At 25.3% G+C, this 24,368-nt stretch overlaps 1 protein-coding gene across 1 annotated transcript in view; it reads right to left on the bottom strand.

Annotated features, from left to right (window-relative positions):
- Positions 1 to 4,269: 4,269 nt before the first annotated feature.
- The window catches only part of LOC122511188 (glucose-6-phosphate 1-epimerase), a gene marked incomplete at its 5' end in the record, with an annotated part of 36,500 nt that continues 16,401 nt past the window's right edge, over positions 4,270 to 24,368 (bottom strand). Inside the window, 4 exon segments of the mRNA XM_043626296.1 lie at positions 4,270 to 5,022; positions 9,088 to 9,396; positions 11,463 to 11,800; positions 12,226 to 12,284. Coding sequence (XP_043482231.1) covers positions 5,014 to 5,022; positions 9,088 to 9,396; positions 11,463 to 11,800; positions 12,226 to 12,284 — 715 coding nt within the window. The 3' untranslated portion in view covers positions 4,270 to 5,013.

Consider the following 24,368-nt stretch of genomic DNA (forward strand, 5'->3'; position numbering starts at 1 on the left):
TCAAAATATTTTGCAAAACTTCTTTTCAATTATCATCTGGAATTTGTAAAAAAAATTCTTCTTTAATTTAATTATTTTTAATAATTTTTGAAAAAGTTACTTAAGAATTAAATTATTTATTTAAAGAAACAAAAAGTTCACCAAAAATATTTTTGAAATCCACTTGCATGGCTGACACAGAACCTGGAAATCCTGGAAAACCTGGAAAAGGTATGGAATTGAGAAAAGGGTATGGAAAACCTGGAAATAGAATGGAATTTTAAAATATTTCTGGAATTTCGCCTGTTTTTAAAGATTTTTAACAAAGTTTTAATTTAAAATTGAAAAATTTTTGTGTCATCGCCATATAAAAATCTCTACGAAAGAAAAAATGTTTGGCTACAGTTTTTCAGTAATTAAATAATTGAAAATAAATTCAATTGCAAATCTGTAAAATTCAATTTTTTGTATTATTATTTTTTATATTAAATTATGTTTTTTATATAAAAAAAAATGTTCTGGTATTTAAATTATCGGTTTGTTCATTTTAAAGTACTCAAAAGAAAATTTTTTTTCGTTTATCAGTTTATTAACATTGAATGAGTAAATAAATTTTCAGTGTAAAACAAACATTTTTATTCATTCTATGAATCACTGCACTATAATAATAATAAAAATTTATAAGTAAATAAATCAATATTGTACAAGAAATTTCGCTTCTATTACACAAGAACTTTTGAGTCCGAGTATTAAATAATTTTCTTATAATTCGTTACGAGGGTAACGAGAAATAGGCGGCAATGTAAAGTATTTTTAAAAAATTATTCTCGCAAATTATTCCTTTTTTAATAAACTAACGCTTGACGATGAATATTTTTTTTTCTTTTGATAAATTTTCGACACATATTTCCTTTGTAGTTGCTTATAATTAATTCGATGTCTAAGGATATAAAAATCTTGACAATTTAATTTATAGTTTATTGCATGCCACTCCTGCTATTTATTATTATTATTATTATTGTTTATTATTATTATTTTTATTTTATTAATATTATATTATTACTTGCAGCTTTTTAGCACCATATAATAATTATTGTTCACTGATAATAAATCATGAAAAACATTCGATCACTTGAGCATCTTTAAACGCATAAAAATAAATTTTTCTTTAAGAAGAAAAATTGTGTGAAAAAATTAAATTTTTTAAAAAAATTTCATTGTTTGGATTCAATTATTTTATACGCTTTATTCAACTATTTAATTTACGCCAATTTAATTCTGCTATTATTGAAAAATAAATTTATATTTCGATGAAATTTCGAAAAGAAAACGTGACAAGTCTACTGAAAAAAATATATCACAAAAGTAATTTGGGCAGCTCCATACGAAAAGCAAATGGTGGATCACCGATTTTTCTTAAAGTTTGTAATTTTGTAGTACTTGGGGTACTAAATAACTGTGCCAAACAGTTTTGCAAAAAAAAATTTTTTTTGCAAGATATTTAGATTTGAAAAATCGGAAACTGAAAAAAATGACTTTTTTTGAGAATTTTTATTTCGAAAACTATTGATTCTACAAGAAAAAGTCATTTATTCAAAATTGTAGAGAAAATGCCAATTTTTTATAATATTAAAAAAAAGTTAAGAAAAATTAATTTTTCAATAATTTGTTCAAACAATAATTTTTTATTGTTAAAAAAAAGAGCAAAGGACATCATGGAATATTCTAGAAAAATTATTTTCTCAAAATTTGAACCTTCCTTAATAAGTGGTTAAATTTTTAAAGAAGTGATTTTTGGTGTTTTTGAGAAAAAAATTTTTGAAGTTTGCACTACGAGTTTTTGTGCGTTGCGCTAACTAAGCAGCGCCTATATCAGTGTATTTTAAAAGATAATATGATCTTTACTGCTCGCCCCTAATACATTTATTAATTATATAAGTATATATATTATTATTATAAACAGTTTAACAATATATTTTTAACTTTTTTATAAACATTATTTTCCTTTTTTTAACCCATTAATGCCCATGGGCACAGGAACGCAGGTATAAAAAGTAACTATTGAGATCCTGGCATAGGGTCTAATAATAATTTTTAACGTTAAAAATTTAAAAAAAAATTTTTTTTAAACAATTTGTTATAAACAAATGAAGAAAAATTGATTTTCATAAAAAACTGATAGCGCCATTCGATTCGACGCAAAAACTACTACGAGAACGTATATTACATAATTTTTAAAAAAAGAGATATTGTTGAAAAAATGTTATAAACAATTAGCTTGCATTTATACTGTATGAGATAGAAGGATCGTTTTTCAGGTAAAAATTTTGTTTAAAAAATTTTTGACGTCAAAAACTCTCCTAATTAAACTAATTTTGTTTAAAAAAATTATTAACTTCAAAAACAATCCTTCTATCTCGTACAGAATAAATGCAGGCTAATTGTTTATAACATTTGTTAGAAATATTCAAATTGAGCCTCCCTTTTTATTACTTGTTTTATTTTATATCTGGTGGTGCCATCTGCTTCCGCTATATTTTTGTTTAATCGCCTGTTACGGCGTCTTTCTTTTTATTCGTTCAGTTCTCATAGAGACGCTTGAGACAATAGTACATTTTTGTATCTAATTAATCTTTTTCGCTCATTATTAATAAATCTGTGACTTTACTTAAAACTGTGAATCTTTGGTCTTATTTCGTGATCCCTGGAACCTCGTTAATAACATTTTTACAACAATATGTCTTTTTTTTTAAATTATGTAATATACGTTCTCGTAGTAGTTTTTTGCGTCGAATCGAATGGCGCTATCAGTTTTTTATGAAAATCAATTTTTCTTCATTTGTTTATACCAATTGTATAAAAAAAATTTTTTTTTTTAATTTTTAAAGTCAAAAATTATCATTAGACCCTATGCCAGGATCTCAATAGTTACTTTTTATACCTGCGTTCCTGTGCCCATGGGCATTAACCCGGCGAGTATGTGGTTGGGCATGTCATGCCCCACATTTACTTAAATCCTTTTAAATCCTAAAATTTCCACTGTAACGTTTTGAAACTTCGAGTAGCTGAAGTTATGGGTTCATAAGAGAAGATGATGGTATGGTGATAGTGTTATGTAAATTATATTTTAAATTACTTGGACGTAAACGTCAATTTTGCATATTTTTGGCGAATTTTTTTTTCCTAATTTCTACTAAATTAATGACAACTGAATTGAGATATATTCTAAAAAGCAGTATTATGCTCCTCATTCACTAATATTTAAAGTCCTGCCTTTATAAAAGTGCAAATTTGATTTTATAAAAGTTTTAAGTTTTCATTGTTTTATTTAATCATATGATAAATCTTATGACAAAGAGTTGATTTTATCTTTATAAATAAATAAATAATTAAGGAAATATATTTTATTACATGCCTTTTTATAATATAATACCAGAAATTAACTTAATATAGCTATATGTAACATTTATAAGCAATTTTACATTTTGGGCATGTCATGCCCACCACATAGTCGGTGTAACAGTTTCCCGCCACATACTCGCCGGGTTAATGGGTTAAAAAAAGGAAAATAATGTTTATAAAAAAGTAAAAAAGTAAAAAAAAAGTAAAGTAAAAGTATATTGTTAAACTGTTTATAATAAAATATATACGTATATAATTAATAAATGTATTAGGGGCGAGCAGTAAAGATCATATTATCTTTTAAAATACACTGATATAGGCGCTGCTTAGTTAGCGCAACGCACAAAAACTCGTAGTGCAAACTTCAAAAATTTTTTTCTCAAAAACACCAAAAATCACTTCTTTAAAAATTTAACCACTTATTAAGGAAGGTTCAAATTTTGAGAAAATAATTTTTCTAGAATATTCCATGATGTCCTTTGCTCTTTTTTTTAACAATAAAAAATTATTGTTTAAACAAATTATTGAAAAATTAATTTTTCTTAACTTTTTTTTTAATATTATAAAAAATTGGCACTTTCTCTACAATTTTGAATAAATGACTTTTTCTTGTAGAATCAATAGTTTTCGAAATAAAAATTCTCAAAAAAAGTCATTTTTTTCAGTTTCCGATTTTTCAAATCTAAATATCTTGCAAAAAAAAATTTTTTTTTGCAAAATTGTTTGGTACAGTTATTTAGTACCCCAAGTACTACAAAATTACAAACTTTAGGAAAAATCGGTGATCCACCATTTGCTTTTCGTATGGAGCTGCCCATTTACTTGTCACATCGTAATTGTTCAACGTTATTTAACGACAAAGCTTAAAATTAATCTCTTCTAAAACAGAACAGAAAAAAACACCACGTCTCCAGAAAAAGAAAGAAGTCGAAAAAAATGTAACTTAATTTTTCCCGGACGGAAGTGAATAAAAATTCGATCTTAAATGGAATGAAATTGTGCAGTAAAATCTTGGGAATCATTAATATTCTTATAATTGTAAGCTAAATCACAGTTAAAATCATTGACATTGAAAGTCCATTGAATCATAATAGTAATTATTATTATTTTTAGTTTCCTCGTTGTCCAAGAAACTATTTACAATAGTTGCAAAATAGACAAAAACGAATTTAAATTGGGAATTGAACCTACAAAGCGGGATTTTTTAAATTATTTAATCATTATTACAAAATGTTTAGATAATTTTTAAAAATACTAATTAATATTGAAAGTAGATCGAGAATATTTTTCTTTTAAATAAACAAGATTTTACGTTAATTTTGGAATGATTTCTGATAAATTGAAAAAAACGACGAATGGAAAAGAATGTGAAAATTTTCCTACAGTTTGATTATTTTTTTTTCATTTTGTACGAAACTAAAGATTCAAGGAGCAAATGGTGCAGGTTTGTGCAATACAATGTGCATGAAAATGCGGAGAATGCGAAGACGGAGACGGCGGTGGTGGCGGTGGTGGCATATAGAGCCATCCGGAATCTGCTGACCAAACCGATGCTCCTGACGGTGATGATACCGTGAGCAATGATCTCGATCCACCGGTTACCGGAACGTGAGAAGGCGGTCCTCCCTCTACTCACATTACCTGAAAATAATAATAATTTTTTTTTTACAGATTTAAAATTGATTTTTTTAACTAATTTAATTTTTTAAAAACTATCGAGAAAAAATTATTTTTTATGAATTATCTTGGAATAATTTTTTATTTAAAAATTAAAAAAATAATTGAATTTTATGAAATTTGTATTTAAATTTTTTTTATAAATAATATAAATAAGTAGCAAATGTCACGCCCGCCAAACGAAGTATTTAATTTACTATTATTATTACTCAAAAGAAATTCGATTATCTTTACAAAATTTCAATAAAAAATTCTTCGAAAAATTTATGAAAAATTACAAAAATGTTATCTTTTGAAATTATTGTAGGTAACAGCTAAAAAAACGCACGTGTAGTTTCTCCTAGTATCAATAGATGATTAATAAATAAAAAAACAAAATTTTGTGCAAAAATTATGATTATAAAATAAAAATTATGCCTATTTTTTCGTTTAGTAAGAAAAATGAATTTCGTTAAAAATTGAAATTTACAAAATATTTATCACTGCTTTGCTAACTTTGCATAAAATTTTATAAGTACTTGTGCCTTCAAAAAATGAATTACTTAATTAAAGTTTTTTGAAATGTTACTTCAGTTGTACTTTACGAATGATTCAATCACATTGTTACGACAAATTCCTGTTACAAAGAACAAAAAAACTAAAAGAATGTGGGACCAAAAGTTTGGAATGCTTTGCTAACTTTGCACAAAATTTCATTTTTAAGCCTCCCAATAATAAAAATAGATAGATAGACTGGACAGAATACGACGATTATTATAGTTAAGGGAGTATTCTGGTCTATAGGCCTCAATTTCAGGCGTTTTTCCGAGTAGAATAAAAAAGAAAGTTTAACATTTTTAGTATTTACTTTTCTTGCATAAGTTGTTTATTAATGTTTAAAGAGTACAGAAAAAAATTAGGAAACAAAATAATAAAAAAATTTAAAAGTTATAAACTGATAAAGTGGGGACTGAAAAACAGAAAGTGCGTACTGGTTGACAGTGTGGAGACTTTTGTAATGCTCTAAAACAAAAAACTCAAAGAAATTCTTGATTATTAAAGGCTTCGCTATGGTCGGTACCTTGGAAAAGAAAAAATAAAATTTTTTAGCAAAATGGCGGCGATTTAAAAAAAAATTGTGTTTTTTGATTCTGTTTTTTAATTTTTTTGAATTTTTTAAAAATAATAAAAAAAAATATTTTTCAAAATCCAAGGTTCCGACCATAAAGAGATATACAAAGAACATTTCTGCAAAATTTGAAGTAAATTGGTTGAGTAGATTTTGAGTTATCGTGTCAACAAGAATTTTTTTCAATTCCCACTTCACCAGTTCATAACTTTTAAAATTTTTGATTATTTTTTTTCCTAATTTTTTTCTGTATTCTTTGAACATTAATAAACAACTTGCAAAAAAAGTAAATATTAAAAATGTTAAACTTTCTTTTTTATCCCACTCGGAAAAACGCCTTAAAATTGAGGCCTCTAGACCAGAATACCCCCTTAAATTAATAATAATTATATAATAAAAAAAAAGAAATGTAATATTATCTATCAAAGCATATAAAAAATACAAAAGCATGAATTTTGTTAAAAAATCGTTATTTTATATTTTATTTTCTATCAAAACATATAAAAAACAAAAGAATAACCATGACTAACTTCAGGTGTGGACAGAATGAAAGAAAGAATAAGACGAATATTTATAGTTAATATCAAGAAAATAATTCCATAAAATTGTTTTTATAGTAATTTATTGTGAAGAATTCAATAGCTAATATTTCTTCTTTCTTTTTTTGAATTTCTATTTGTCCTAAAAATTGGTAGATTTTGAAATCCATGCGTCATTTTGTAGAAAATATGTTTTTGTATTCATAAAAAAATAGATTTTTACTAATTTTGAATAACTTTTTATTTTTTCAAACACTGTTTTTATGCTAAAAATGATAAAAAATACTATTGTTTATTTATTTATTCATACACGAAATAATTGTTATTCAATTTTTTTTATTTGAAAATGTATTTCTCTAACTAATTTCAAATCGAGAGTATTTTTCTTAAATAAACAAGATTTCACGTTAATTCTGGAATGATTTCTCTATCGAAGTACAAATCATAATTTTTTATTTTAAAAAATAAAAAATATTACATATATATTTATATATATTTTTTAATAAAAAAAAATATATTTAAAAAAAATAAATTATGATCTGAAATTGGTTATAAAAATAAAAAAATTGAATAACAATAGTATTTTTTATCATTTTTAGCATAAAAACAATGTTTAAAAAATAAGAACTGATTCAAAAAAAGTAAAAATAAAATTTTTCATTCGTCAATTTTTTGTGAATACAAAAACATATTTTCTACAAAATGATGCATGGATTTCAAAATCTAGCAATTTTTATTATAAATAAAAATTCAAAAGGGATGAAAATATTTTCTAACCCATTTCATTTCATTGCCTTTGAATTCCTCACAAAAAATTGCCATAAAAATAATTTGATGGAATATTTAAAGGGATGTTAAAGTCGATGCGATTTTTTCATTGAAGCTCAATGTAAAAATCCAATCGACTTTGACATACCCTTAAAATATTTTTTTGATATAGTTAAAAATAACGAAGGATATTACTAAATAAATACTAATCAAAAACAATAAATATCTTTTTAATTATTAAATTTAAAAGAAACTTGTTAAAAAACAGGAATCACAGTACCTTTTTTTAAAATGGGTGAAAAGGTGAATTATTTTCTAAAAATAGAAGACAAGAAAGCGACAAAAAAAATTACACAAAATTAAAAACTATTTTAATTAACTTTAAAAATTAAAATAAAATAAAATAGATCTAAACAAATTTTTCACTAATAAAAATTAGGAATAAAAAAATACTCAATTAACTGAAATTTAGATTCTTTGAAGTACGAGAAGCAAATTATGTTCAGAAATTTCAGAAAATTGAAATCAACAAAATTTATTCTTCTTTTCAGATTCAAATGTTGTTATAATAATATTAAGTCACGTTTGAAAAAAAAGTATAAAGTTTGAAAATGTTTCATTTATTTTCCTAAAGTTCTAAAAGTTCAAATGAAGAAAATTGTTTTTCTGTTTAAATATTTTTAAAAATTTACTAAAGGCAATGGAAAATAATGTAAATTAAACATTTTTATTTACTTAAGAAATTATTTTTTGTAATATACAACAGAATTCTTTTAATAAAATACAAATTTAATAAAGTAACAAAAATATTATCGTTATTTAAACGTTCTGATTTTTAAAAACGTTTTTTAAGTTAAGTTTTTAATTTTTATTAAAATCAATAATTTTTGAAAATATTTATGTCGGAAAAATATTTTGTGCATTTAAACATTTTAAACGTTAAAAATTTCCAGAAAATAGTAAGTTTACAATAACTAATAAATCTGTTTTTGGGACTTTTTTCTAAATATGATTTTTATACATAAAGTATCTACCTAATTCATAAAAATTACGTTTAAGAAAATAGAAAATTTGCAAAATTGTTCCTAAAATATGAACAAATAAAAAATTACATAAATCGAAGTTTAAAATGATTGTACTTGAGATTCATTAAGATTAAAATTTGAAATTTTCACTGTTTAAATTTTAAAATTAATTTTGGATGAATTGAAATTTAAGTCAAGTTTGAGCCTTATTAAAAATTAAATAAATTAAAAATCCTGATGAATTTAATTCAGAGTCAACTCAGATTGTACATGAAGAAAGTTCCAACCAATTAATATTAAGATATATATTATTTATTAAAAGATTTGTTTATTAAAATACAAATTAATTAAAAATTTTTGGAAACTAAACTTTCGATTAATGATATATTAATTAATGATTAATGATTAATTGATTAATGATTTATTGTGTTGATATTTGAAGAATTAAAAAATTTGTAAAATCAGTGAAAATTGACGAAATAGGTGGCAAAGTTTAAAATAGGCGGCAGTCTGTGATCCCTGAAAACATTGAAATGTAGGGGAGAAAATTTTCTTGTTGGGAAAAATAAAGAAGTTTATCATATCAAACCTGTAGAATTTGACTGGCCTCGAAAGCCGTTCCTGGTAAAAGAATAACGGGACTACTGACATGCCCACTTTCCACGCAAATCATATTTGGAAATTCATCGTCACCGAAATCAGGAATATCCCTTGCCTTCTCCTGCCATGGATTCCAAACGACAGTGTCGGGAAAATTATATTTTTGCACACGCATCTTTCTGCCCGATACAACATTAGTAATTATATGTTCCGGTTGTGTGTTCTGATAAATTCTATCCGTCCATTCGCAAACAGTCACCACGTCTCGGCCCTCTTGGAATACCTGATTGTCTCTCGTCTGTAAAGAAAACAAATTATTTAGTATAATAATTTTAGTTTTAATAAATTCAATTTTTTAAAAAATTTTCCAGAAGTAATCAAAATTATTCAACTAATGCAATCAATTAGAAGTAAATATTCAAATTAAAAGATGTGAAAAAAGCTTTCTTTTAGTATTTTTCCCTAAACAATTTTCCTAAAAAATAATTTTTATTGTTTCGGAATAAAAATGTTTAAATAGAAAAATTTAGGACAATTTTTTAGGCAATTTTTTTCCATTTTATTCAGTTATACCTATTGATTTTTTGTTTAATTAGCTATTTATAAATTTATAGATTAGATTTGTTTCTCCATTGTGCACTTAATACAAGTTTTACAATATTTGCCCCTCCAACTTAAAGTAACATATAAGTTATCAATGTTTAACAATATCATTAATAAATGAAATTAAAAAGAAGATACATAAAAATAGAACATTTCGCATATTGGCAGAGTTCGGTCTTCGGTCTGCTTTCTAGAGTCTTGATTACTCTCTCCATTTATTATTATTAACTATTTAGATTTCAAATACGAGAATTTAATTTCTAAATTTAAAACAATTTTTTTGAAATTTAATTATTTCTAAAAATTTATATTACACAACGTTTTTAATATTCAATTATTATCTAAAATAATTAACTGAAATTCAATGTTAAATCAATTTTTATTAGAAAATTCTACGAGAATTCAATTATTTAAATGCAAAATAAAAAATTCATTATTACTTAAAATTAAAATTTGTTATTAAAAAATTTTATAAAAATTATTAAAAATAATTGATTTCTTTCGGAGAATTTTACAAAAATTTTTTTAGATAATTGAAATATTTCGAGGAAAATTGATTTCTTGGGTAGAATTTTATTAAAATTTTTGACAATGTTTAAGTTTGTTCTTTCAAGGAATTAAATAAAAATTATATTGAAAATAATTAAATTCTTTTGAAAAATTTTATTAAATTATTTATTTTATTTGAAAATGAATGATTTATATTGAAAAATTTTCTTTAGAATAATTCTCAAGAAATTGAAATTCCTATGAAAATTTTAATTATGAAAATAATTGAATTTTTGCAAAAGATTTTATTAAAATTTCTTTTACATAATTGAATTCGTTTGTGAAATTTTATTAAAATAGTAAATATCGAAAATAATTGAATTTCAGAGAAGAATTTCATTGTTTGTGAAAATAATTGAATTCTTGTTAAAAATTTTCTTAACATTTTTAAAAATAATTGAATCGTTTTAAGGAATTCTATTAAAATTTTGAATTTTTTTTTATATCAACTATTAGCGGATTTAAAGTAGTGCCTATATTGAAAAAAATATACAAAAGGTTTTTAATGGGATTATGGGCTGAGACTTAAATAAATAAATAAATAAATAAATAAATAAATAAATAGGTGAGTGCGAAGCGTGAATTATAATTTTATTACATTAATAAAAATAATTCTTTCTACAACAGAAGAACTATAAAATTTTTAATTGCTTTAAAATTTTTAATGTTAGAATTTTTCGCTGATTGAGAATTATAATTATGAAAGAAGATTAAAAAATTCTAAAATTCTTAAAATTGCTTTTAGAAACTACTCTCTAAATCTGAATTAGTAATTTTCTACTAATTAGAGAGCACGGATTCGTTTATCAAATGAATAGGAAAGATTTGACAAATTTTGAATAGAAAATTACTAATTTAATAATAATGTCCACTAATAAATTAGTAGTTTCATATTAAAAATTAGTAAAATCTTTACTATTTAAATGCTAAGCGAATCTGCACTCTTTAATTAGTAGAAAACTACTTATTCAAATTTAGAGAGTATTTTTTTTTAGTTTTACAATATAAATTCGATTAACGAATCAAATTAATTTAAAGTAGGTAATTATGTTTAATAAGTAGTTTATAATATTGAATAAAAATTAAGTCCAAAAATCGTGAATTTAAATTGAAATTAAAGAAAATATGAACTTAATTATTTGTAAAATTGTTATTTCTTAATTGTAATTTTTAAAAATGTTATTTTCTCTTTCTATTTTTTCAGTTCATTACCTTATCGATAAATGTACAACCGTGAAGACCAGTGATTTGACACCTCCTAACATCGGGCACCTTGAAATACGTGTGCAACAGCAAATTAAAGCTAAATGTGTGATCCTTGCTTGGATTGTAGACGCCAATATTAAAATGCAATTCCTTTTCTCGTAGAATTAGCCTATACGTTAACCTGAAGGGATAATTCCACATCGATCGTGTAAATTCGTTGTCCATTAGTGAGAAAATTGCCTCAACATCGCCGCTTGGTAATCGTTCAGGCGATTTCTCCACATTCCATCGAATTATCCTCGCGAAACCATGTCCCGGACCAAATGTCCATGCTCCAAATTGTGCTACGAATGAAATTTCAATAAATATCACAATTACGAAAATACTATTTTTAATGTTTTATTTTAAATTTAAATTTTTAAACATTATTTTTACTGTAAATTTTTGTTAAGACAAATTATAATTCCATTTCATTTAGAAGAATTCACTTTAGGAGAATAAATAAATATTTGAAAGTAACAGAAAAGATCATTTTCTAATTTAAAATTTATAACTTATTTTTCTCAATTTGTTTAGTATACTTAAAATTTGAAAATTAAGAAAATGGAAAATAAAGTGCAAAAGGTAAAAGGTTAGAAAAAGAGATTATGATAATTGAAATTATTTTCCATTTGAAGGGAAAATAAGTGAGTAAAAAAAGGAAAGATAAATAAGTTTTGAGCGACGAAATGTTAAGATCATTGTGCTTATCGTTGGTGCTTCTACTCACGAAAGACAAATGGTATTCCGCCTCTAATGGGTTTCTTTCCGTCGAAGACTGCCTGCTTGCTGAAACAAAAACGAAAATTGTCCTTTAATCGGTTAAAGCAAAATTGTACCGTATTGATATTTAAACACATTTCCCTTTAATTTCCTTTAATTCCTTTTGATAATTCGCCAATATACGAGTTAGACTCGCTTAATATTAAAAAATTAATAATATTTACTAACCAGCTGTTAAATTATTTCAATTAAATTATTATATATATTTATTGTTTGGTTTTGGCGATTTAATTGCACAATGCAGGTACATATTATTAAAATTGCACTCTTTGGTAAAACTAAAATTTCTTTAAGGTAAGTGATAATTTTAGAAACTGACTATGATATATGTTAATTTATATCTCCTAACTGACACGAAAAAATTGAAAAAAAAAAATGTTGTGTGTAAGATATTGAGCTAAAAAAAGTGTGTCCGACAATTCCCCAATCTCCCTTATTAATTACCTATTTATATTTATGTAAATATAATAATCTACATTAATAAAATCAGAGTTTTGTCCGAACATTGACATATTTGATTCAAAAATGTTATCTAAGCTAAATGAAAGTTACGATTTTTTTTCAAAAAAATTCAAATAAAAAAATGAAAATTTTTTATTTTTAAATATTTAAAAAATTTTTTTTTTCGGTAAAAATATTGTTTAATCTTTAATATTAATAATCTTTGTATCCTGGCAAACTGTTTGCAGTTATTTATCGTTTGCCTTCTCGTTTCCTAAATTTTTTAATAATTGTTCTTTTTAACTGAAAATTTTATAAGTAGGGGAGACTGGGGTAAACCCGCGCACAGGGTAAACCCGCTCACTAGCGATTTGACGCTATGAACTCAACTTAAGATGGAAATATTGGTACTGTGAATAGTACTTAACATTCAACATATATTAACGATCTTTCGTTTAGTTTCATGAATTCAACATAGAATCAGAGACGATCAAATGTTTTTAGAGGTGTCAGAAAAAAAAACGTATTTTGGATTTTTAAGTTTTTCGATCATTATTTTTGAGTCTTAATTTATCTGGCAAATTTTTTTTGTTGCTTTTGGATGTCCTTCTTCGAAGTACATATATAGTTTTGTCTTATTTTAAAAAGATTTAATTAAATTTATTCTGAAATGTGAGGAATACACTCGGGGTAAAGTCGCTCACGTGAAGTCGGGGTAAAGCCGCTCACTTAGTTTTAAATTTAAAATTTAGAATAAAATAATTTTACGTATTATATTTCAACAATAACACAATTTATGACTTATTAAAACCAAAATTGTAACTACATTTCACTTTCTCTTAATAAAATATAACACTATTTAAATCCATAGTTGTAATTCATGAAATCTATGTTCATTATTTATTAAACCAATTTTTTGTTCATACAATTGTTTATATAACTCATAAATTATCAATAATAAATCATACTTAAAACGGGAATAAGACGAACTTTAATATTTAAAAAATAAAACTGTTCCGTCTTGAAAAGATAAAGTGAGCGGGTTTACCCTGGAAAATTGTGATTTCGAAATTTGGTATATGTTTATTAAAAAGTTTCTCTAAGTAAAACTAAAAAAGATAAATCATAAACTCTTTTTTATTTTTTTAGTAGAAATCTTAAGCTTTCAAATGATATAAATTAACTTGGATTTAGAGAATAATTTCCTAGATTTTAGCCGATCTGAAAAAAAGTGAGCGGGTTCACCCAGTCTCCCCTAATTGAATTTTATGAAGAAATTGAATTCTTTCAAAAAAATTTTTATTAAAAATTTGTTTAAAAATTTAATTTTTTAGTAAAATTCTATTAAAAATAATTGAATTCCTGAAAAGAATTTTACTACTTTAATTCTTCAATTAAATATATAATAGAAAATAAAAACTTCAAATAATTGGAAGAAGGAAATATCATAATTATATTAAATTGAAAAAAAATTCCATTAAACTTTTTCAAAAAAAGATTAATTCTACAGAATTGTCAGTAAAAATTTTTAAAAATTCAGATTTTCAAAGATTTTTATTTGAAACCTTTACAAAATTCAGTTATCATGCTTCTAATATTCAATTATTGTCTAAAATTATTAACTGAAATTCAATGTTAAATCAATTTTTATTAGAAAATTCTACGAGAATTCAATTATTTAAATACAAAAATAAATAATTTATTGAATAATTGAATATTTTTTAAAATTGAATTCTCATAAAGAATTTTATCAAGTAATTTTTAAATAATTGAATTTTTATTATGTATGAAAATAATTATAAATGCTTGCGTAGAATTTTACCAACAGTTTTTTTAAATAATAGAATTATTTTTGAAAATTGAGTTTCGAAAAAGAATAATTTTACTACTTTTGAAAATAATGGAAATTTTTACGAAAATTTAAAAAAAGTTTTGAACATAATTGAATTTCTATGAAGAATTTTATTACTTTGGAATATAATTTTGAATTATAAAAATTTAATTTTTTCCGTGAATTCCCTGACAGTTGGGTGTAATTAGAAATTCGAAAAATGTGAATATTTACGGGTTCGACAGGTACTTTTATTATAATTATATAATATTTTATTTGAATATGAATAGAACGACTTGAAAATGTATTGCAAATAAAATTGGTGATTGGACAATAGGTAGGGTTGAAACCAGTTGAAACAGTAGTGGGCAAAAAAGATGTTTCCTAATCTAAAACGTTACCGATCTCATTCATGATCACAGTCACGCTTCGTCTCAGAAAACTCATTTGTTCTTTCGTTAGCAACGGTACAACCAACCGAGCAGATAAGATCCAGAGAATACCTATAGAAATTGTAACGCCCGCGCCCGCGGCGGATGCAGGACTACCATTAGTCAAGCCTGTCATGGACCACTGAGAAACGTCCTTAAAGAAAGAGTCGAAGGAACATTTCAAATCCAAAGAGACAGAGAGAGGAATAGAAGGGCTCACACAAAATTCCACTGACTACTTCACTTACGTATAATATAGAAATTTCTCTATATAAATTAAATTCAAAATCTCTTTGAAAAATTCTCGTATGTTTTTTTTTTATTTTTTGTTCTACATCTTCTGTATTTTCATCTTCGCGTTAAGTTGGTCAACAACTTTTTTGAAAAATACTTGTATAAAATAATTTGAAAAAAATAAAAATTATAATATAAACATTTTTTACAAACTTGAGAATCTTGAGATTATTAATAGCTACATCAGATTCAATTTTTTCGAATTTTCTAAATTTTTTGACAAAATTTTTATTTTTTATCATTTTTATCATTTTATCTTAATTTTTTTGCAAATTTTTCTTATTATTTTCAGAAAAATTTCTTACTTTTTCCCCTTATTCCAATAACAACTTCAATTCTCAGTTTTTGTAAAATTGAAATATTTTCGCAAATAAATTTGAAACGTTTAACATTTTTCTACAAAAAACACTATTATGTACTACACACGGAGAGAAAATATATATTAAATTTTGTAAAATTATTTTATAATTTGGGGAAAAAGTGCCACAAACCGAAATTTTGACATAGAAAATACTAAATAGTGAAAGAAATAATATGAAATTTAGTAAAGTTATATTAAAATTTAAGGGGGGAGATACCTTTAGATCGAGATTTTGTTGACGTTTTTTATGAATTTTTTTCGCTAAGTAGAAGTGTATATATCTTTTCAAAAATTTTCAGTCGTTTTGTACACATATTAAACTAAATTCACAAATTTTTTAAAATAATTTTATTGAAAAATGAATCAAATAAATAAGGTTAAAGTATATATGGTGAAAATTCCATCTCCATCTTGTGTACACTCCTGTGGTCACAGTTTTTATCTGAAATCAACCAGGTTTGATTATTTACTTTTAAAACATATCTCTCTTCTACATGAACCTCGAATTAGCCAAAAAAATTGAAAATTGATTTTTTCACAGACATTTGAACTCATAGTGGCGGTTTTTGACCTTTTTTTAAATTTTTCTTTGCATTAAAAAAACATTGTAAGTAATTTTTTTTAATAATTTTTGAGGTTCACATAGAAGAGAGATATGTTTTGAAAGTAAATAATCAAACCTGGTTGATTTCAGATAAAAAATTGTGACCACAGGAGTGTACACAAGATGTAGATGGAATTTTAACCATATATACACTTTAACCTTATTTATTTGATTCATTTTTAAATAAAATTATTTTAAAAAATTTGTGAATTTAGTTTAATATGTGTACAAAACGACTAAAAATTTTTGAGAAGATATATACACTTCTACTTAGCGAAAAAAAATTCATAAAAATCATCAACAAAATCTCGATCTAAAGATTGAAAACCCCCCTTAACTAAAATTCTTATATTTGATATAACTTTACTAAATTTCATATTATTTCTTTCACTATTTAGTATTTTCTATGTCAAAATTTCGGTTTGTGGCACTTTTTCCCCAAATTGGGAAATTCTTTTACAAAATTTAATATAACTTTCTCCCCAGGAGGAAAAGTCGGACGAATGTCGGAGTTTACAACCGCCTGGGATCCGCGCCCGTGCGGACCGCCAGTACCGATGTTTTGTACCGATTCGGATCCCAAAATTCAACCGGCGCGGAACAGATTAGGCTCAGAATTTTGGATCCGCCTTTCTACTTTCGTCAGTACTGGCGTGGTACTGGATTTGTTTCGTCTGCGGATTTCATTCTTCTACGGGCGTCGGAAGAATGACGGATGTTAGGTCTGTACTGGCTCGGTGCTGGGGCGGATCCGACTGCGGATCTCGTCATTTATTGTTATAGTTTACATTATCAGTATAATCATAAATTTATTTTATTATATATATCATAGCTAATTAATTATTACAATAACTAATTGCATTTATTATAATAATATTATTATTATTATTATTATTATTTAACCAATAAATAAATTAATTGTATTGATGCAAAGGAAGAATATAAGAAACTTAATTTTTTCATTATATTTATAAAAATCCAACTTTATTAATGTGCAATTAAATAAATAATTTTTAATAAATAATAATATTAACTTGAAAGAAAATGTGTTCAATATATAATAATACCTACAATAAATAACACATTAAATAAATATATAAAAAACAGATTATTAATTAATTTATTTATTGTTAATTAATTAATAATCTCTTTTTAATTTAAACAACATATTAAGTAATTATTTATTGACACTTTTCTGCAAATTAAATAATTAAAAAAATGTGTTGTGCATTCAAATTACATTCAATTATTAATAATTACGTAATAAAATATTAAAAAATATAATAATAAAATAACAATTTTAACAAGTTCCTTTTTAAACGAAATATTAAAATATTCATAAATACCGGTATAACATCAGTCCGTATTTGAAAATTGTTTATTGCCGCGTAGTAATTTTACAATTTTCATTTTAGCTAGTGAGACTTGAAAGCATTTAAGATTTGAGAGTTCCATGCGAGCGTAGCATAGTGGTTAGCGTGCGTGATTTCGGTGCGTAAATATTCGGTTAGGCGTAGGTTCGTACCCCCAAGCGTTAGGATTTTTCAAATGTGAATATAAAAAAATACCGTTAAGTGTATAAAAAAATGTGTAAAGTGAACTATCAATGAATTGTCATCCGTATTTATCTTTTGCAATTAATTATTATTTTTTTATTGATATTTGTTGAAATTATCATTTTGATCCGAGTCGGTTGTCAGGCGGTAGAATGCCAGCGCTAATCTGGCTAGGAAATGAAAGATCCGCAGTCGGTACAGTGCCGGGTCCCAGCCAGTTGAATTATACACGGAACGGCTCTTCGCGGCCGGTTACCGGGCGGTAGAATGCCAGTTCCGAGACGGATGGCCAGCCAGCTCCTGGCCAAGTCATCTTTTGGTAGAATACCAGTTCTCGGGCGGTAGGCAGGCGGTTCCCAGCCAGTACCACTACTCCGGCGTCGGTACAGGCGAGGATCCGCGCCGGTTGCAAATTTCCCACTGGGTCTCCGTGTATTAAAAATTGTAAAAAAATTAAAATTTATTTCACTAACAAAAATTCAATTATTTCTAAAAATTACAATTGTAATTCTTCTAAAATTTAATTATTTTCTAGAATATTTAACTAATAAACTTCTTAATTGGTATTTTTCAAATATTCAATTCGTTTTTTATACCTATAATTGTTAACTAAACTTCTTCTCTAATTCAAATATTTTTAATATTTTTGAGAAAGTTAGCGAGAGTTTAATTATTTAAAAACAATTTTTCACTTAAAAATCGACTAAAATTCAATTGTTTTCAATTTAATAATAGAAACAATTAAATTATTAAATTTAAATTTTAATTATTACCTATTTAAATTATTTTTCAAAAAATTTATTTTTAAAATAACTATTCTAAGATTTTAATTATTTTTTTAGAATTTTTAACTCAAATTCTTCTCAATGTCAAATATATTTTTAAGAATTTTTTTAAATTCTTCGAGAATTCAATTAGTACAATACAAAAATTCAATTATTATAATAATTGTAAATGATACTCTTTGCGGTTTATTTCTAAAATTAACAAGGTGAAATATTTAATAATAAACCATATGTAGCCAAAAATAATGAAATAATTGAATTTTTTAAAACAATTTCTTGAAAATTTTTAAAAATTCAAAAACTTAGTTTTTTAAAAATATTCTAAGGAATTTTTTCGAGAATATGTAATTGGACAATTTAAAAAGCTAATAACTTTTTTGAAGAACTATAATTTAAAAATTTGCAAATTATTGTTTCCTCCAAAATTTTTAAGATTTATTCTGAAAAGTTGGACTGTTTGAAAAAAATAGAATATTCGGAAATACGTAGGGGAGATTCGGGTAGCCCCGGACACTTAAGCTTTTGGTGAACAATTTGAGTTCATATTTTTGGAATATTAATTAAATTTTTTTATGTATAAAAAATATTATAATGTGTAATTTCAAAATTCCTTTAATTTCCTGATTCATACTTCAACAATAACTTTATAACGCAGCCAAATAACTAATTTCGTGCTAAATTGTGAATCTCGTTTAAATTAGTACTTTGTACGAAAGGGCCTTATGCCCGTATGTTTTCTAAATAAATAAATAAATATGTAAATGTCAAACAGAATGATTCTTTTAACCTTTAGCTTAAAGTCATTTGTAAAATAGTCAAACCTTTTAGAAAAAAATAAGCAAAAATATGAGTATTGAAATCTCAACCGTCAACAATTTGTCGAGTAGCCCTGGGCATGCGCGGAAATATTTTATATTTTAATTATTGGACTTGATAAACTAAAATCAAATTATATCTACAACAAGAAAATAGACCATGTAATAGAAATAAATTGAAAAATCTATTTAATATTCACAGAAAGTCAACATAAAGTAAGGTTTTATAAGAAGTTCAATGTGACGTATATATACATTTTCTAAAGTAACCGGACACTTTCAGGTTTTTAGAAAATTCAAGTTTTTTAATAAAAGAAAATGAAAAAACTGAGTCAATATTTTAAAAACACAGGTTTACGAATTAAAAACTTTTTTTTGCCAATCGAACAAAACATTTTTTTTCGAATAGAAGGTGTTTGTTGAGTAAGAAAATCATAGTTTTAATTTTTTTCCCTCGCGCAGTTTTTCTGTAGCTTCAAATTTTGCATTTTCGAGGTGCGGCGCCAGTTAAACTTACCTGTAGGAAAATTAGCTTGTCAAAATATAATAAATGAGGTATCATTGGAAAGGTTATTAAATTACCTTTCGATCCATAGGTCACAGAATAAAATTCAACAAAAATTGAGAGAGTTACAGTCGATTAAAGATGAAATTTCATGACAATTTTGATGATTTTTAGACATTTGAGTAACTTTTACTATTTTTTTCTACATCAAACAGGAAAGAATGTTTAGGTTTTAATTTTTTTACTGATAGACTATATCATTACAAAAATTTTGAGCCCTTGTGGACCTCGATTGGATAAAAAATGACAATTCTACACTAAATTTAGTGAACGAAACTACATTCTTCATTTTTAGTATCCCTTAAACATTTGCAGCAAAAATTCAAGTAATAAAATTTGGTTAAGTGCTAAAGTTACTGAAATCACTAATCAAGAGTTTCTGAAGTCGTAGATTTCGAATGGAATGTTAGTTTTGCAAATTTCAAAATGGCGGATCCAATATGGCGGACAAGTTTTTAAAAATCGATAAAATTCGTCTCAAATTCGTTACTCGGGGGTTTTTGGGGTCGCTGAATACGAATCCGATGTCAGATTTCAAAAATTAAAAATGGCGGATCCAGTAGGTGCGAATTCGATGGATTTTAAAAAACTCGTTCACCATTATGAATCCATAATTTTCAATTTTTGAAATCTGACATCGGATTCGTAATCAGCGACCCCAAAAACCCCCGAGTAACGAATTTGAGACGAATTTTATCGATTTTTAAAAACTTGTCCGCCATATTGGATCCGCCATTTTGAAATTTGCAAAACTAACATTCCATTCGAAATCTACGACTTCAGAAACTCTTGATTAGTGATTTCAGTAACTTTAGCACTTAACCAAATTTTATTACTTGAATTTTTGCTGCAAATGTTTAAGGGATACTAAAAATGAAGAATGTAGTTTCGTTCACTAAATTTAGTGTAGAATTGTCATTTTTTATCCAATCGAGGTCCACAAGGGCTCAAAATTTTTGTAATGATATAGTCTATCAGTAAAAAAATTAAAACCTAAACATTCTTTCCTGTTTGATGTAGAAAAAAATAGTAAAAGTTACTCAAATGTCTAAAAATCATCAAAATTGTCATGAAATTTCATCTTTAATCGACTGTAACTCTCTCACTTTTTGTTGAATTTTATTCTGTGACCTATGGATCGAAAGGTAATTTAATAACCTTTCCAATGATACCTCATTTATTATATTTTGACAAGCTAATTTTCCTACAGGTAAGTTTAACTGGCGCCGCACCTCGAAAATGCAAAATTTGAAGCTACAGAAAAACTGCGCGAGGGAAAAAAATTAAAACTATGATTTTCTTACTCAACAAACACCTACTATTCGAAAAAAAAATGTTTTGTTCAATTGGCAATTTCACTGTAAACCAGTGAAATAAAAGTTAAACTATTTTATATATCATTTGTAATTTATTTCATTAGTAAAAACACATTATTCTATTAGAAATTAAGAGTGTCCGAGGCTACCACTGTCAGGGGTTACCCGAATTTCCCCTAATACAAAATATAGAAAAAAATTTTATGCAAAATATAGAAAAAAAATATTTTTTAATTAAAAATCAAAATTTGAATACAATTTTTAAATCTATTTTTCTTTATCAAATTTTCATTTAAAGATTTTCATTAAAATGTTTTAAGAAATTAATAATATTTTCCAAATTTGCAATTAATGTTCTTCAAAATTGAATTTATAAAAATTTTAATGAAATACTTGAAAAAGTCAATTTTTATTTTCGATAAAAAACTTTATAAACTTTAAATTATTTGAAATCTTTTTAATTCTATATTTTGAAAATATAATTAGAAAAAATATTCAAAAATAATTTTTGAAAGATTTGACTACAGTTTATTTTTCACACTCTAGAAATCGAAATAAGTTGTATTTTTTACAAAAAAAACTACTATTTTCTTGCAATATTTTGAAGAAAAGTCTAAAATGTCGCATTTCTTGAGAATAAGTCGACTTTTTTGAAAATAGTCGGAAAAATACAAAGATAGTTCTAAAGCCTGTGAACAAAAATTTAAGAAAATTTGAGTGGAAAAATATTTTTTCCAGAACACTGTCAATTATAAACGTAAATTATCACGAATTTAGAAAAATAATTTGAAAATAAATTTGAAAATAAATTTGAAAATTTAGGAAATATTGAAAAATTGTATTTTTCAAAAAGTTGAATTATTATTAAATAAAAAAAAGTAATAATAGGTAATAATTTCTAATTGTAAAACTCTGTTCATTTTGAGTTTTCAACGATCTCGATATAATAATACGAATGGAGGAGAGTCGAATGACGTACCAACCAAGTATAGTGGTAGAGGAACGCGGCTGACGCAGAGCAAAAACGATCACCGCTGTCTGGTGTGCTTTTTGCAAGCATCACAGTTTCCAACCTCCGTCGCTTTAGCTGGTAGCCTGTGTATATCTCCAGCACCCAATTCGCGATGCGGTTACACCCGTTGTCCAGAATATTTCTCATAACAAAACTTCCTCCGCCAAAATTATTTCCATACAAAAAACAACAATTATATATATTCCACCACAGAAAAAAAATTCTAAACTACATTCAAATTTCATTTTCCTTCAACTAAATCATTCTTCCCCCTTTCCCAACTTTTCCCACCTTTTTCTTTAAAATAAATTAATCAAATTTTTATATTCTATAAAATTGTTTCAATTTCTGTATTTTTCAATTCGACTCAATATCTTCAGTTTTCAAAAAAATTGAAATCTGAAGAAAATAAATCGAAAGAAAACCTTTTCGAAAATAGTAAAGTAAGCTTAGAGTAATTTTTTTCGACTAATTTTTGAAGTGAAAAATAAAAAATGTTGACAAAATGTTGATTTTAATGTGTCGAGGAGAGATGACCTCATAAGAAAGAGGGGAAGTGACGTCAAAGTAGGAAAAGAAAGACGATATTAAGAGAAAGATTCTCAATAAAAAAATGATAAAAAAAAATTGTGGCAAAAGGGTACCAATGAACTCGTATAAGGTATAGAGTATATAATTTTATTTTCCTAGAAGAAAACCACCTTATATTATTTTATATATAAAGAAATAAAAATTTTCAAACGAGCAGAATTTTTCGAAATCTGCGCGAAAAATATTATTTTATTGAGCAGAAAATTTATAGCAAGAACAAAGTGATTCCAAGTAAAGTAGTCAATAATTCCGAGATTACAAAAAAAAGAAAATAATAAAGACTTCCACAGTTGGTGGCTGTAATTTAACTCTATTTATCTATACTCATTATCGGCAAATTCTGTGGTTTTAGAATCTCAACATCGACAGTTAAAGACACAAAAATATTATTATTGCTTCCGGCTATTTTGAAATTTAAATCCCTTTATATTTTCTTTTCACGATTTTATTTTATGTTTTATTGTTATTTCATTTTTTACCTCAAATTTTTATCGTTCAATAATGATTTCTTACAAATCGGAAAAAAATTCGTTTTTCTTTCGCGACAATTAAATTAAATTTTCAATTAAATACTATGCCCAGAGAATTTTCAAAATTCATTTGAAATTCGCTTTTTTCAAATTAATTTGAAAGAAATTTTCTTGGAATTATTTTGAAATTTATTGTTTCTACAATAAATACTTCTTCGAAATGAATTAAAAATAAATTTAGTGGAAATTGAAAAGTGGAGTAAAATGGGGAACGAAAGTCAAAAATTTAGTTGTTGAGTCACCCGGTACACTCAACCTGCATCAAGCGCGACCGAAGCCAGAGCTTTTTGCGTATTGCCCGGCTCTGGCAGGGTTCAACCCTCTCTGACTATAACTCCATCCCTTCATCCAATCCTTCTACTCCCTCATCCAGAAACTTTGTTTAACTAAGGTTGGCAAAAACCAAACCTACTTATACAACGTTTACATCGCAGTAAGCGTAAATTCGCTTCCTGTTAAAGAACAAATAATTAATTTTTTCAAAAGTTCAATTCGCTTTTTAATTATTATCAACTATTAATATTAACTATTAATATCAACTACTAGTATTCACTGCTAAGATCAACGATTAATATTAACTACTAACATCAATTATTAATTTCAATTTATAATATCTACTGTTAATGGGCGAATCCACGGAACCGTGCGATTTAAACATAAAAATATAAATATTTTTAAATTACAAGCACACTTTTTATTTTTAGATATATATATGTTCGAAATTTATTCAAGAACAAAATTTTCTGTGCGTGAATCATTTTTATTTACTGCTGAAAGCATTGTAATTAAAAAAGTATATTGAAATTTTGATTGGCAAGATGTCATTTTTGAACTGAAAAAACAAATGAAGACAACTGAAATATGTATAATAATCAATTATATTCTAGTCGATTTTTCAAAGTAGAAAGTTTTTACAAATGTTTTTACCTATTTTTATTTATTTCTTATAATTTACTTC

The sequence above is a fragment of the Leptopilina heterotoma genome, unplaced genomic scaffold (assembly GCF_015476425.1).
Source record: "Leptopilina heterotoma isolate Lh14 unplaced genomic scaffold, ASM1547642v1 Lhet_81, whole genome shotgun sequence".
NCBI lineage: Eukaryota > Metazoa > Arthropoda > Insecta > Hymenoptera > Figitidae > Leptopilina > Leptopilina heterotoma.